The sequence below is a fragment of the Biomphalaria glabrata genome, chromosome 12 (assembly GCF_947242115.1).
Source record: "Biomphalaria glabrata chromosome 12, xgBioGlab47.1, whole genome shotgun sequence".
Classification (NCBI taxonomy): domain Eukaryota; kingdom Metazoa; phylum Mollusca; class Gastropoda; family Planorbidae; genus Biomphalaria; species Biomphalaria glabrata.
In genome coordinates, this window is record NC_074722.1 from 3,846,158 (window position 1) to 3,862,921 (window position 16,764).

The 16,764-nt window shown below is 37.1% G+C and overlaps 1 protein-coding gene across 4 annotated transcripts in view; it reads right to left on the reverse strand.

The window, feature by feature from the left end:
- Positions 1-16,764, reverse strand: part of LOC106076948 (protein retinal degeneration B-like) — a 119,357-nt gene that overhangs the window by 16,254 nt on the left and 86,339 nt on the right. For 3 of the 4 annotated variants that reach the window (XM_056005587.1, XM_056005589.1, XM_056005591.1), the window contains 7 exons: positions 8,103-8,168; positions 7,100-7,231; positions 4,824-4,961; positions 4,502-4,676; positions 3,228-3,441; positions 1,693-2,227; positions 1,071-1,235 (listed from right to left, as the gene is read on the reverse strand). In XM_056005587.1, coding sequence (XP_055861562.1) covers positions 1,071-1,235; positions 1,693-2,227; positions 3,228-3,441; positions 4,502-4,676; positions 4,824-4,961; positions 7,100-7,231; positions 8,103-8,168 — 1,425 coding nt within the window. The remainder of the gene's footprint in view (positions 1-1,070; positions 1,236-1,692; positions 2,228-3,227; positions 3,442-4,501; positions 4,677-4,823; positions 4,962-7,099; positions 7,232-8,102; positions 8,169-16,764) is intronic. The other variant, XM_056005590.1, reaches the window with a different exon arrangement.

Below are 16,764 nucleotides of genomic sequence, written 5' to 3' on the forward strand. Positions count from 1 at the left end.
AGTTTAAAGCTAGGACTAGATAGACAGGATATACTGAAAGTAATACTCTCCAGATAGACAGGATATACTCACAGTAACACTGACTAGCTAGACAGGATATACTCAAAGTAATAAGGACTAGATATACAGGATATACTCAGTAAAACTGAATAGATAAGACAGGATATACACACAGTAATACTGACCAGATAGATAGGATATACTCACATTAATACTGACCAGATAGACAGGATATACTCAAAATTATAAGGACTAGATAGACGGGATATACTCACAGTAATACTGACCAGATAGACAGGATATACTCACAGTAATACTGACCAGATAGACACGATATACTCAAAGTTATAAGGACTAGATAGACGGGATATACTCACAGTAATACTGACCAGATAGACAGGATAAACTCACAGTAATACTGTCCAGATAGACAGGATATACTTAAAGTAATAAGGACTAGATAGACAGGATATACTCACAGTAATACTGACCAGATAGACTGGATATACTCAAAGTTATAAGGACTAGATAGACAGGATATACTCAAATTAATACTGACCAGATAGACAAGATATACTCAAAGTAATAAGGACTAGATAGACAGGATATACTCACAGTAATACTGACTAGATAGACAGGATATACTCACAGTAATAAGTAATTAATAATAGAGTTGCATCAGTTAAAACAATTCACAAGTAATAGAGAAAACTTAATTAGGTCATTCATTAAACTTGTTGGTTGAAATAATAAATAGCTTTGCAACAGAACAATAAACTAAATCTGAAAAATTAATTCATTTTACCATTCACAAAATTTGAATTTTACCCAATTTTTCGTGCATGCTAATTTGACTTTTTGCAAAAAAATAATTTCACTTTTTGTTTTTCTAAATTATAAAACCTATCATTAGCCTTAGCTTAATTGTATTGACACTGAAGTCAAGAGAATGGTTCATGTCAAGTGGTTTAAGTAAAACTAAAAAACTTTCTTGAACTATGGAGAGAATACAAATAATATGGACCCCCCCCCCTCCTTTTCCATTCATAGTTTCAAGTAGACTGACATACCAACATGCACTGGTTCCCCATCACCCAGAGGGAACTTTGAGTAGCGACACACATTCTGTGGTGGAACTGAAGCAAAACCTTCATGCAGCAGGGGTTCGATCCTCAGAGCTGTAGGATCACTCGAATGGAACAGATTGTAAACTTGGTGGCAAGAAGGTCGCAACACTGAAATGATATAACACACAAATGTTATTCTATTAAGACATATTGTGTGGATATTACACACAAATGTTATTCTATTGAGACATATTGTGTGGTTGTAGAATAAAGAGGACAAGAGCAATGAATGAATTAATTAATACTTTTATTTATAAAGCGCTGTTAACAAACAAAATGTAGGGTCAAGGCGCTGTAATAACATTAAAAACACGACAGCTAAAATGACAGTTAATCTAAAAAAGTTTTAAACAGATAGGTCTTAATGTTCTTCTTAAAAGTGGTGTAGCATGTTGTCTGTCTGAGATCAATGGGGAGTGAGTTCCAAGCCTTTGGTCCATGAACTGAAAAAGCCCGCAGACCGTAGCTTTTGAGGGAGAAACGTGGCATTACTAAAAGCGTTGAGTCCATTGAGCACAGTCTTTAATATAAATTAAATTTCTAAGTAAATAAGATCTCAACATACTTGTCATGTCGTCTGATCGACGAATCTTTCTGTAAGCCAGAACGATACCCAAAGGTGCCCCGCACATGAAGAAATCAGAGACGTCAAAATCAAACTTGGCGAGTCCACCTTCATTATGGCTGCCACTGCTAGTTCTGCGAGACACCTCTCCGGAGGTGCACAGATGGACTGAGTTGTGTCTGAAGGAATATTTTTTTGAGTCGTGTCTCATCGCTACTGGAGGAGGCTCTTCCTTACAAGTGGAGTAGATTTCTGACGTGTCAGGGGGGACGATTTCACTTTTGCTCCGCTCCGCTTTTTTGGGGGCTGGCAAGGATCCAGTGGCCTGGTTCTGGTTAAGGGCTGGATCACTTAGGCTTAATTCTCTTTTATGGCTGTTCATGCTGGCAGAGCGGTGGGAAGTCTCTGTGCCGATGGCACTGCTCTCCACACTCTCATGGCTGCCATATCGTGAGCCACCTCTCATGAGGGTTGAGCAAGATGTCAAAGCATCGTAGGCTAAGAGAGATCCTGTAGCATCAGCAAGAAAACAAATCTGAAAATGTAAATATTTTTACCACTTAATGCAAATATATATCTACCCAAAACAGTTCATATAACAAATTTTAAAACATTTTACTATTTAGAATATATAAATGTCTATTATGCATCATCATCATCATGAAACTATTTGAGCAAGAGAATTGAGACTCTAAGAAGCTCTGGTTATAAACCCTGGACTTGTGTCTTATTGAGCAAGAGAATTGAGACTCTAAGAAGCTCTGGTTATAAACCCTGGACTTGTGTCTTATTGAGCAAGAGAATTGAGACTCTAAGAAGCTCTGGTTATAAACCCTGGACTTGTGTCTTATTGAGCAAGAGAATTGAGACTCTAAGAAGCTCTGGTTATAAACCCTGGACTTGTGTCTTATTGAGCAAGAGAATTGAGACTCTAAGAAGCTCTGGTTATAAACCCTGGACTTGTGTCTATGCTGCCTTGCAACTGGCATTCTGACTCATAGAAGACTACAACTAATCACTACAAACAATACTAAAACTAAAACACTACACATCTACACTTGGAGAACAAAGTTTTAGTGACATGAAGAGAAATTACAATTGGAGACCAAACAAAAAAATAATTTTGATCTCCAGTCGCAAATTAAAATATAACTGGATATACATGTTTGAAATGCTTTGCCACTGACAAATAAAATATATAAGTTATAGAATTTGACTTCAAAATTCTAGACATATTAGTATATGTGTTCACAAAGACCACAGTCAAATAAGTCGCCTGGTCATGCGGTATGCGCTGAACTATCGTTGGGACTTCTCGATGGTTCAAGGTTCATTCTATGCCCCCTACCATCCCTAGTTGTCCTGCGGAGGGTTTGGACTTGGAAGTAAATTATCTTCAACTCTGAAGGAACATCAGAAATATGTAAAACATTTGACAAGTCTCAAGGTTTACTTCTGTTAACAATTGAGCCACATGTCAGTAGTGAGCACACAAGTTCAACACAAGATGTCCAGCTGATGTCCAGTGAACTCACCTGACCACTAAACCCAATCCCATCCTCAGACTTGAGGAAGTCATGGTACACTTTGTTAGCTGAGGTCACCATAGCATTCACCTGGTCCTGGTACTCAGCACTGGCTGTGGCTAGCACCGGGATGGCACCTAGGGGCACCAGATTCTGATTTCTGGCCAAGTTGGACTCCATACTTCCAGCAGTGTTGACGCGATCAACGTTAAAGGGAGATAAACTAGAAATCAAGGTTTAAAAAAGAAAATTAGCTAAAAAGTTTGTAAGTAAAATAATAAAATAGATTCAGTTTTTGGATTACTGTTTTCACTCTATGTAATAAAAACTTAATTTTGTATGCCATCAAAGCTACACCTGTTTCTAGTTAAACTTACAAAGCATAATAACACAGTAATTTAATAGGCCGTTAATCATTGTGGAATTATGATGTTTCTTAAGACTTGTATATCTATGTAAATCTTCATCACAAAACTTTAGACAACTGATTATGATAAAAATGTCATTAATCGAAATCGAGACTAAAATATAGTTGGAAGAAGAGAGATAGGCTTTGATAGTGTAAACAAACATCTTTGTTAGTGACGGAGACTAAACTGTGCCCATTCTGCATTAAAATATTACAATTCTTCATAAGAAGTTGAGTTCTTCATTTTACGTTCATCTAGTTCTTGTGTATATCTTATTCAATTGTTGAAATATGTTGAGCTCGGCATAATTAGTAATACATCCGGACATTCAGACGCCTGCAATGTTCGGATGATCAACAATCCAGAGATCACAACAAGATATATTACACCGTACTTTATTAAGTTTATTATGGAACATGGTCACAAAAAAATGATACCAGAATGAATAGTTAAGTTTCCCCTTTCAGACCTTGGGATCTAGGGGGCAGATTCTATGGCTGATGGTTAACAAGCAGGGTGTCATGTGACCAGCACAAAGCCAACTGAATTTACTTTCCCCAATTAAAGTGAGGTACCCATTAGAGTTGGGTGGACTCAAGAGCGCTCTAAAAATCCCAAAATTTAAATCCCAGTCTTCACTGAGATTCGAACCCAGGACCTCAGGTTCAGAACCCAAGCGCTTAACCACTCAGCCACCTTGCCCCATGTATGAATGAATAATCTAATTTCATAAAGTTTACACAATCATTTTTTTTTACCAACAGAAATGTTTTAAAGATGAAGTGATAATATCAAATATATGTTTTATGTTGCTTTATTCTAAACATAACCACTTGGGTCATCTAAACCCAAAATCACTCGGGGTCATCTAACCTGGACAACAGCGCTAGGGTTTCTTTACACAGAGATGGACAGGGAACCAAACGAAACTTTATTCTCTGATAAGCTGTCTGGTAGTGGGCCAGGATGACATTGTCAAATGTGGCTCTGAGATTGGTTAGGTCACGTCTCTTGGAAATACCTTCCTGGCTAGAGTCAAGAATATTGCCTGGGAAAATAAACAACATTTAGAAGCCATAAATCTTGCGCTCATAGAGAGAGAGAAGAAAAAACATGAACAAAAAAGTGAGATGAGAAAGATGACAAATGTAGGTCAGGTCAGGTGGGGGCTGGGTCAAGGTGCAGGTCACCTTACCTCCATGTAAGACAAGAAACAAGATCTGGGTGGGACAAGATGATGCAGACTGCGGTGGGGATAAATCTGTGGTTCCCTGAGACCCATCCAGGCTGTACATCTGACGGAACTGTTCCACTCTCTTGTCAAACTGGGGCTCTGGGGAACATAATTAGTTATCCATTAGTTAAGTATAGTATAGTATAGCCAAGTATTGAGCTAATGAAGAGACTGAGGGATAACAACAACAACAACAAAAAAATCAGCTAAAGTTTTGATCTTATTATCAAGTAAATATCAAAATCAAGTCTTTTTCTTTCGAGTTTGAGTTTTGAGTTTAGGCACATCTGCACAATTTAGGCCATGTCGTGCCCCTTTTTCTTCCTTTAATTGACCACTGACAATAAAACACAATGCAACACTATATTTGTTTTCTATTATCATTACTTACTGGATCATGAAATTAGAGGCTTTATAAGTAATTTTTTTTTCTTTTCTGCCTCGATAGAGAACAACATCGGACAGATAAGTTCACTTAAGACTGATAAGTTAAATTAAGACTATTTTGTGTTTATTGTTTGTCTTTTTCTGTTTGTTTTGTAGCTGATGAAGGCCTCGTGGCCCAAACGTCCTTTGTTTAACTTGGTCCGGCATGTTTTTTGTATTTTCTACACAGCCGTTTACCCCTGCAGCAGTAAATCTTTGTTTTTTTTTAGTCTTTATAAAAAAAAGAGAGGAATGGAGAAAGACGGTTGACGAATCTTGCATGGTGCCCCAACTGTCCAACAGACGAAGGGATAGGTAAAAGGTAATAACTAAAAGGCCAAAGATGTTCACAGAAGTTGGTGATAGCTTTGAATAGGGAACAAACTTTGGTGATAAATAAACTATCAAGAATGTGTCTAGTCAATGCAAAAGAAAATCTGTAGTAAATAAAATGAGAAATTTTGTTTTTACTTTGAAATGTAAACCTTGTTTCTCATGCCTTTTAAAATCATTTTCAATTTGTTTTTATTATAAAAAAAAACCTCAACCTTTGTTCAGAACTAATGATGTACATTCACTGCTTAGTTCTTGATTTCACTAACAAGAAAAGAACAAGGAAGTTCACCTATTTGGACAATAAACTAAACAATGTCAAGGACATTCAATTGACCTTTGCAGTTGCCAACTAAATCAAAAACTTGAACTTAACTCAAATTCAAACAATATCTAAATGCGTGCCAGTGTTCTTTGTATCAATTCCCTTTTATTACTGCTAGTTAGTTGCCCATTTCTTTTGAAATAAGTTTTTTAAGTCACACAGGGAAAGGGTCATAAAAATTCTCAGAATTGGAGAGCCATAACAATTCTCAGAATCGGAGTCATATATAAGCCTCTCGTATTATTTTTATCTTTTTTTATTTCATTTAGATAATGCTAACACATTCTGCGCTTAATTTTTTTCACATCTTTCTATAATATACCAGAGGGAGGGGTGTGTAACATACCAGTCCTAAAATTGAAAAAAAAAAAAATTGAAAAGGGAAAAAGGGGGGGGGGAATGTAATATACCAGTACTAACTTGAAGGGAAAAGGGGGGGTGGGAGACATGGTTCTTGAAAACAGCTCTAGCAATTTTCCTAGAAATTCGACAGTTGATGTACATTTTTGGGAAAAAGATGACTAGCTAATTGGCAACTATGGGAAAACTCTAGTTGGATCATAATAATTTTTTGAAATATTTATCTTCAAACATTAAAATTTGGTCTTGACAATTATCTTGAACAGAGTTGTCATCTGAGTTAAATAAATAAATTAACAAACATTTAGGAACATCTGAACAATGTCTTGTAAATCTGGATCCACAGACCTATCATTAGAATTGTATATAATCTGAAGGGATTTAAAAATTCACTTAACCAAGATGTTTTTTTCATGGCGAGGGGGAATTGGGGCTGATAAATTTTAAAAAAAAATTTAGCATTCATTAGTTTTAAACACAAAAGAATTGCTCTTACCAAAAGTCATCAGACTCTTAAAAAGGGAATCGTCTTTAAAAAAAACAACAACACTTATTATACTTATCTCAAGTACTGTGTTTTTACTATAAAATTTTAGCCGTTATAAAATAACAAAAGTATTACACAGTACGTTTATGTTGTTTATCTCTTCTTTATATTATAACCTTTCTACAGTCATAGAACAGAATAGATTATGGTCTGTTATGTTTTTGTAGCCTATGCATTTAGAAGTTGTCTAGAACACAGGAGACAGTCAACAAGAAATGAGAGTTCTACCGTTCATTGTATATTTACCATCACCGGTGACGCAGGACATAAAGCTGTGAGTGTCAGAGCTGTCGTCTGCTGTATGGACAAGCTCCATGGATGAATGCCGGATCAAATTTGGTGCCTCTCCATCAAAACTCATCTGGTAGTGGACATCTTCTGGGAGGTAAATAAAAGCCAATTAAAAATCATAATCAGGAGAATCAGATGGAACAAAAAACAATATATTCCAAAATTTTAACTCTTAAAATTTGGAGCTATTCAGATACTGAAACAAATAATAAAGAAAAGATCTTTACATAGGTCAGTTCTGCTGTAAGCCAAGAAACATACATTCTGCCTTATGTTATACTATTATAGTTGTTTACAAATTTTGATTTTAAAAATATTCTCATATTTTTTTGTTGGTATTGTATATATAAAGGCTTTCTTCTCTCACTATGTTATCAAAACTGTAGGCAATAAGACTGTCTCTACCAACACTCTCAAGCTGAGTACACATCCAGCACTCATACTGCACAGGCATCACTCAGTCATACTGCACACACATCACTCAGTCATACTGCTCACACATCACTCAGTCATACTGCACACACATCACTCAGTCATACTGCACACACATCACTCAGTCATACTGCACACACATCACTCATTCATACTGCACACACATCACTCAGTCATACTGCACACACATCACTCAGTCATACTGCACACACATCACTCAGTCATACTGCTCACACATCACTCAGTCATACTGCTCACACATCACTCAGTCATACTGCACACACATTCCCTCAGTCATACTGCACACACATCACTCAGTCATACTGCACACACATCCCTCAGTCATACTGCACACACATCACTCAGTCATACTGCACACACATTCCCTCAGTCATACTGCTCACACATCACTCAGTCATACTGCACACACATCACTCAGTCATACTGCACACACATCAGTCATACTGCACACACACACACACACACACACCATCTACACATACTGGTAGTGTGATGGAAGTTTTACCTTGAGCATCAAAAAACTCTTCATCAGAACTGGGCTCCTGGAGCTGCTCCAGGCTACTCCAATGACCTGAATAACAGATGAAACAATAGCAAAAGTCAGTCTTTTTAGTTTGTTAGTGTGACCTTTGACAAAGACAAAAGTTTGGGTGGAGTTGTCACAAAATACTTTGCTGTGGTTACTAAGAGACAACCATTCATTCAGATCAACATGCTGTGCTCACTAGCTAGAGGCATCAGCAAGACAATCTGACAAATTATGGACATAAATCTCTATGTCCATTGGAACATAATTTGAAAACACAAATACCTCTGAGGTACACACACCAGTAGACATACTAATAGATACACCAGAATAAATACCAGTAGACATACCAGAAGACACACTGGTGCAAGTACCTGTAGACATAGGCCTACCAGTACAAATACCAGCAGACATACCAGTACAAATACCAGTAGACATATAAGTAGATATACCAGTACTAATACAAGCAGGCATACCAGTACAAAATAAATCCACACAAATCTTGGTCGATATGTAAAGTACAATTCTTGTTTTTTATAAAACAACCAAGCTATTGGGTTGTAATCCCAATCCAGCAAATCACTGCTTTTCATGTTACATTGAAACGTATGGAAAAAAAAAGAAACTTTTGGTAATAAACTGAATTCATCTTAAAACAATAACAACCACACCATGCAGTTGATGAAATTCTACTATGTTACTATGGAAACAAACCACCGCAACCACCTTTTATTGGAAAAAGAAAGGGAGACAAGTGTGTCATGCATTTTAATGCTTTTCAAACCCTGACATCACTAGTTAAGTAGGTTATGGCGCTTTGATATTTCTGAACTGAACAAAATTACAAAGGAGGGGGAGCTATCGGTTCTGACACGTACTTGTCTTGGTTGAGTAACCAAGTGCTGTCAAGTAGCCATTAACCTTTCAACTTTTGAATTTCAGCTTCTGCTGATCAGGAAACATTACGGCAATCATTTCCTTGACATTGACGAGAACAACTTCCTGTTTCAGTTTTGTTTTGTTTCTTTTTAAATCGCGTCATCAAACATGTGACACAGCAAAACTAAACTCAGCGTAAACGAGAGTAGATGAGCGTCATTCAAGGGGGAAATTACAAAAAATGGCGTCTTGAAGCTCATCATTAGGTCATCATTGTTCCCAGCACTCTTATCACAGTTTTTACTCAGCCGCTAAGCGAGAAACAAAATTCACCAACAAATGAAATCTTTTCACACACACACGAAGAGATTTATTTTCTTGGGATAAAGAAAAAAAAAAGGTTTACTTTATTTTTATCAGTTATCAAAAGAGTAGTTGATTGACGACACTGTCTCTACACAGTACTATGATGTGTCATTTTATTATTAGAAAACAGCAAGTGAGTACAATACTGTTGATTCAATCGAAACTGATATAACCAGCTACAAGCATTTTGTTTGTGTTGTAACCTTCAATCTTAGACATAAATAAATATAGACTGGCCAAAGGAAGTAACTTCATGTAACTTGAAAACATGTATATCTATTGTATCCGGATTTCCGAATTATGAAAAATTGCATGATCTTCATTCTTAGAGATTAAACAAAACTACACTGTCTCCTTATTTACAATATATATAGGTGTGTGGCTGAAATAGAGATGAATACTTAACTTTTATACTGCTCATAAATGCTGTATAATAAAGTACACAAAATTGCAAGTCACACATTTTTCGTTTCATAAAACTCTTTAATCGGCCAGTCTATATTCATTTATGTCTATGCCTTCAATATACTGTCACCCCATCTTGGTAAAGGGTGCAGCCAACGCAAGGGGCTTTACTGGCATAGACCAAACTAAATAAAATAGAATTACGCTTTAGTTGTTCTTAACACTATTAATGCGACGCAGTTCATCTTCGAAGCCAACATCTTTATTTTGCACATCGGATGCACCCAAAAAAAAAACTTGCTATTTCCGCCATGTAGGCTATGAACATTTCTATAAAACGAATACTTTACCGAATCTTTCTCTCTCTCCATATATATCTCTCGGTACGTGACCTTTTGGCGCCGCCGTTTTGGCGATGGGACGTTTTGGCGCGAGCCGTTTTGGCGCGAGATATCATTTGACGATAATTTAATAAGCACGTAGCTTTTTTTTAATGAACCCTTGAATTCCAGCGACTTAGGCAAATAACCATGATGTCAATGTATACTTAACTTAAAGTATTTTGAGAAACATGGTACATGTATTATATTTTTACTTATTATTAGCAAGTGTTTGGTATGTATAGCTGGAGATACCATACAGTCATTAAATAAACCAATGTTAATGTAAACAAATAATTGCATCAATTTTTAGTCTATCATCCTTTCATTTTGTTTTTAATTTTAAATTAATATCTTTAAAAACTTTTTTCAAAATGAAAGTGTGCCTCTTAATAAACACACATACACAAGCCAAAATGTTTATTAAAGAAAATGATGTGAAAAACAAACACACATTTACATTTAGTACGTGAAAAAATATGTCTTAACACAAACACTCATGCAAAACATAGATATTAATAATTCTTTTAAAAGAAATAATACAATAAACGTACATAATGTATTTCGCGCCAAAACGTCCCGTCGCCAAAACGGCTCGCGCCAAAACGACCTTCGCGCCAAAACGGCGGGGCCAAAACGGCGGCGCCAAAACGTCCTGCTTCGTATATCTCTATCTATCTCTATGTATATATCTATATATCGTGAGAGAGAGAGTATATATTTTTAACTTAAGCCAGTTATTAAACTCAACCCTCTCTTAAAGGCATTACTGAAGATCTGATCCCAGCTGGCGACCAGTCACAAGAGCAACAATTTCTTGGGGAAACTTTTTATTCTTGTGCATTTCAGATCTAGCTCTCAAACTGTCCATATTGGGGGATTTTCATGACAAGGAAGGCGAATCTATAAACAGCAAGCCTTTTGGTGTATCCGGGGTACAGATTACGAAAGTCTCGTTAACCTTTAACATTTTTAGAATCAAATAAGCCTGACAATTGTTCTGTACTTTTTTGTTTTTTTTGGGTTTAGCCCTGTACAATCAAATGACACATCGAAATGCAGAGAGTAGATAACTCTGAATCCACTTCTGAATGAAAAACTCCAATATGATACAATAGAAATAAATAAATATGTAAATAAACATAAAGACAGCAAGAGATCCAACAAAATACTTTCTCTCTAGACAGCCACAAACACACCAAACTATCCGATGATTCGATGATTCCAGAAAACAGCCGCTGTTGGAAATAAACACATCCGGTCTTCTATACACAAGAGTCAGTAAGATAGCCAACTACAAGAGTCAGTAAGTCATCATCGACACTTAGGAACGTCTGCCACAGATAAAAAGGTACGCGTGCACTGATGAGAGGTACGCATGTCACGTCACGACACTAGCAACGACAACACAAGGTCCACGACAGCTGGCATTTGTCAGAGCCGATTACTTCTGCGTCAGTATGACATGACATGCAACAAAAGGACACCGGCACTGGTGTGACCTTCGGGCGCAATGTCTACTTTAGTGAGGTCAATATCAATGCTTAGAGCAGCGTTTCTCAAACTGTGAGGTGCACTTAGAATACAGGGGTACGATTGCTGACAAGGACGAAGGCATAAAGGCGGCTTTTTTATCATAAAAATAATTTGGTTGTATTTCTAGCTTTAAATTAATATTTGAGCATTATCCAAGCAAAAAACGAGATAAATACCAATGTTTCAGAAATGAAACTATGAAACGAAGTGATACCATTACATCTTCTAAAGTAAGACCTTTCATACTGTTCTATCGAGTAGAGGCGATCGCAACTAAATAGATTCAAAACGTTCTTAAGAAGAGGACATTTTAATACGTCTACGCCAATGCGAATCTAGATTCTACCCGTCTTTCTTAGGTCAGAAGCTCCTCCAGTGCAATGTGGCAACTTTCTGTTTAACGTCTATTTCATGTAGGCCCCCCACTAGCAGACGTCATGTTGGACACAGCATCTTCTAACGACGATCACAACAATTACACACGTGCATTCTGTCTCGAGTGTCTCTTTCACTTCAGTAACATTCAAATCTAACCCTTGAATTGCGATTGTCTTTATAGTAGGAGACATAATAATACGTTGTAGACGCCAGTCGAATGAATCTCTGAAGACCAGAAAAGATGCTCTACGTGGAGACTCATCTCCGCCAACTAAAAGGGGTGGGGGAGAAGCGCGAACGTCAAGATTGTATTCTTAACATCTAATAAGGGTAGTGGTGAAGTAAAGTTATTGTAAAGGTTTGAGAACCTTTGGTTATATGTATAGTATCATTGAACAGGTCACTTGTGTCATTTGCAGTAAAGGCCGCACGCTAGGAATCCACCAAATATTCTGCATCGTTGCCTGATTGGTCGACATTTGACTTGAAATTTTTTGTATGCATGTCATATAAATATTTTCACACAAATATCTAACCCAAAGTACAATTGGCACTCCTGCCATCCTGAGTTTTACACGTTTACAGTTTTCAAGTTTACATGTTTGTAATGTTCTTTAAGAAAAAAAAACATTAATGAATAAGTCTTAACGCAAACCGGGATGGTGGAAAGTGAGGTTCAAACACAGATCTATCGCGACGATGCCCGAAGCGCTTACCGTACGACCAGCCAACCATCAATCATTTAAAAATCTATTGCTATTTGGTGATTTTGGCAAGCGCATTTTTTAAATATATATTTAATGTTTTAAAATAACTTGCACTATTTTGTCGATTCAAAAAGATCGTCAGGTCTACCATCCTGGCCTAGATCTTCAGTGTGTAGAGGTGTGAATGTGCAGTATCTATAACCATAGGTTGATGGTTATCACAGAAATGTAAGTACAAAATCCCACCCAAAGAGAAACTGACACACGCCGAAGAAGCAGATGTGTTATCAAGAGCGACCCAATCTAGTGGACAACATTAAGGTCAAGGTAGTCAGCAAATGAAGCCATTCTAAAATGACCTTGTCATCTTGCCCGTCCGATCCTTTGGTTAAAACTTATCTTATCTCGTCCTATATGCAAGTAAAGGAACTAACAAGATTCACTGAGCCAAGGCTTCTCTCGGTCTGAAGACATCCGCATTATTAGTAGATAGGGCAAACTCCATTCTTTCATCCAATTCATCTTTTTATTTCCCCACTTGCGATCTTTAACTATATAGTGCAGGGGTTCTCAACCTGTTGGTCGCGACCCCCTTGGGGGTCGTTTGACCATTTGCCAGGGGTCGCTTAAGACAATCGAAACTATGGATTGTTATTGCCTACTCTTCTATTGCTGTATGTGTGTGTCGGGGGGGGGGGTCGCGGCAGATTGGGGGAGTGTAAAAAGGGGTCGCCAAGCTGAAAAGGTTGAGAACCGCTGAATTATAGTGGGATTGAATAAACCTTGAAGTTGTTAATCATACCTGGCTTAGAAAAGATCGATTGGTCGATATATGTTTGCATCACTATACCACGGTAAGTGATGATAATATACAGTTACAAAAAAAAATATAAAAATAGGCAAATAAAAAAAACAAACAGATGATGTAAAGGTCATCTGTTTCTGTGGCCCACGGTTGACGATGGTGTCATGTGGCCAGCACAACGACCAACTTTTCTCCAGCTAATGTCAGGTACCCATTAGAGCTGGGTGGACTCAGAGTCGCCCTAAAGATCCCGAAATTCAAAATCCCAGTCTTCGCCAGGATTCGAACCAGGAACCTCCGCTCGGAAGTCAAGCGTTTTATCACTCTGCCGCCGCGCCTCATAGCTGTGCATGTAGATGGCAATACAATGTGATGTGATAAGACTACTAATGGATACGCAATTTCCTAGAGGCTGCCGGAGTGTTGCATAGCAATTAAACAAAAAAAGACAACAAAAAAAAAACAGTGGTTCGTGAAATAGTCTGCTAATAAATGGATGCCCTTTGAAAAGCTTTGAAGAAGAATTAAATCTCACAGCCACGTTCACATAACGATAAAGAAATGCCACCATCTTTGTTGGATAGGCTCGTTGGTCAAGAGAATGTTCTAGAAAACTACAAACAGTATAGTTGTCAGACTAAACAATCAGATAATCAGACCATATGAACACGGCCAGAGCACGAATATACGTACCGGTATTTAGTGTACACAGTACACCATTTTGAACGCATTTGATGTACACTATCAACACAAAGACATACCGGTACGCGTTATGAACACATGATGGTATGTGGTATGTAACAAAGACATACCGGTACGCGTTATGGACACATGATGGTATGTAGTATGTAACAAAGACATACCGGTACGCGTTATGAACACATGATGGTATGTGGTATGTAACAAAGACATACCGGTACGCGTTATGAACACATGCTGGTCTGTGGTATGTAAAAAAAAGACATACCGGTACGCGTTATGAACACATGGTGGTATGTAACAAAGACATACCGGTACGCGTTATGAACACATGCTGGTCTGTTGTATGTAACTAATACATACCGGTACGCGTTATGAAAACATGATGGTCTGTGGTATGTAACAAAGACATACCGGTACGCGTTATGAACACATGATGGTATGTGGTATGTAACAAAGACATACCGGTACGCGTTATGAACACATGATGGTATGTGGTATGTAACAAAGACATACCGGTACGCGTTATGAACACATGATGGTCTGTGGTATGTAACTAATACATACCGGTACGCGTTATGAACACATGATGGTCTGTGGTATGTAACAAAGACATACCGGTACGCGTTATGAACACATGATGGTCTGTGGTATGTAACAAAGACATACCGGTACGCGTTATGAACACATGATGGTATGTGGTATGAGTGGTATGTGTGGTACTTACATGGCCAAGGGAAATGAACGTTAAACCAAACCATAGTTTCCAATACAGACTTGGTTCAGATCTACTGCGTGGTGACCAACTAGTAATACAGACCTATGAACGTGAGGACAAGCACAGTCAATACCATTCACTGTTTCTACCAGTGGGTCACTGTCAGGACTGAACAAACACATTTGAATAGAGGCTGGAGAATAACAAAACTGAAAGAAGGATTTGAACAGATCTACAATCCCCAGAGTTTCTAGGACAAAGCCATAAACAGCTTCTACGCTATTCGTCATAGCGCAAACACATTTCTGAATGAACATTCAAAACCGAAATACACATATATGTGAACACCATAATAAGACAGAAGTAAAACACTTGTGTACACATAAGAACATAGTACTGGATGAAACACCTGTACACATTAAGAACATTGTACTGGATGAAACTCCTGTACACATTAAGAACATAGTACAGGATTAAACACCTGTACACATTAAGAACATTGTACAGGATTAAACACCTGTACACAATAAGAACATTGTACTGGATGAAACACCTGTACACAATAAGAATATAGTACTGGATTAAACACCTGTACACAATAAGAATATAGTACTGGATTAAACACCTGTACACAATAAGAATATAGTACTGGATTAAACACCTGTACACATTAAGAACATAGTACAGGATTAAACACCTGTACACAATAAGAACATTGTACTGGATGAAACACCTGTACACAATAAGAATATAGTACTGGATTAAACACCTGTACACATTAAGAACATTGTACAGGATTAAACACCTGTACACAATAAGAACATAGTACAGGATTAAACACCTGTACACAATAAGAACATAGTACAGGATTAAACACCTGTACACAATAAGAACATTGTACAGGATTAAACACCTGTACACAATAAGAACATAGTACAGGATTAAACACCTGTACACAAATAAGAACAGTGTACAGGATTAAACACTTGTACACATAAGAACATAGTACAGGGACCCAAACGGGGTTATGTAAGGGAATATGTAGACTATAAGAGTTTAAATGCATCACATTATTGCATTATTTTAATTAAATCATGTTTATTTTTCTTCAATTTTATTTGTGGTGTCCGAGCAAAATAACATAGTAATCTATTAAAGGAAGGTAACTCTTGGATTGTCAGTACAGCTTTTCATTAAAATCTAACGCGTTAGTTTGTTGTTTTTTTTTTTAAATAATAATAATAACAGTAACCGTGTAGGCCTACTCTTTGTGAAGGTGTACTATATGATGAATTATATTTTCCGTTATTTTAGTTCAAGTGTTATTCATTTCTTTAATATTACAATGTATATTGACCAGTTGAAATACTTGAATTTATTGTATTAGTAAACAGTAAATGTGACTTGTTTGTTACTTTAATTTCCTTGAATAGTCATTTCAAAGTACATCAATTACAATAACTATTAAATCTGATCTAAATATAATAATACACGAATCACCTATGACCTATGTATTTAAATATATAGTCAATAAGTCTTCCAATTCTTTCAAGTAGCAAACGTCTGTGCATGGAAACCGAGCGTGAAACCACAATGGACTTTCTACTCACTCGGTTGAACATTGATTTCTTGACAAAGTTGCTTTAAAAACCATCGTTTGCTAACTAGCCGAAGCTGATTTAAAACAGAACTATTGCGATGTGGGAAGTCACTGCATTCCCATACCTGAGACGACCGATACACATTCAGAATATCTGAAGAATCAGCA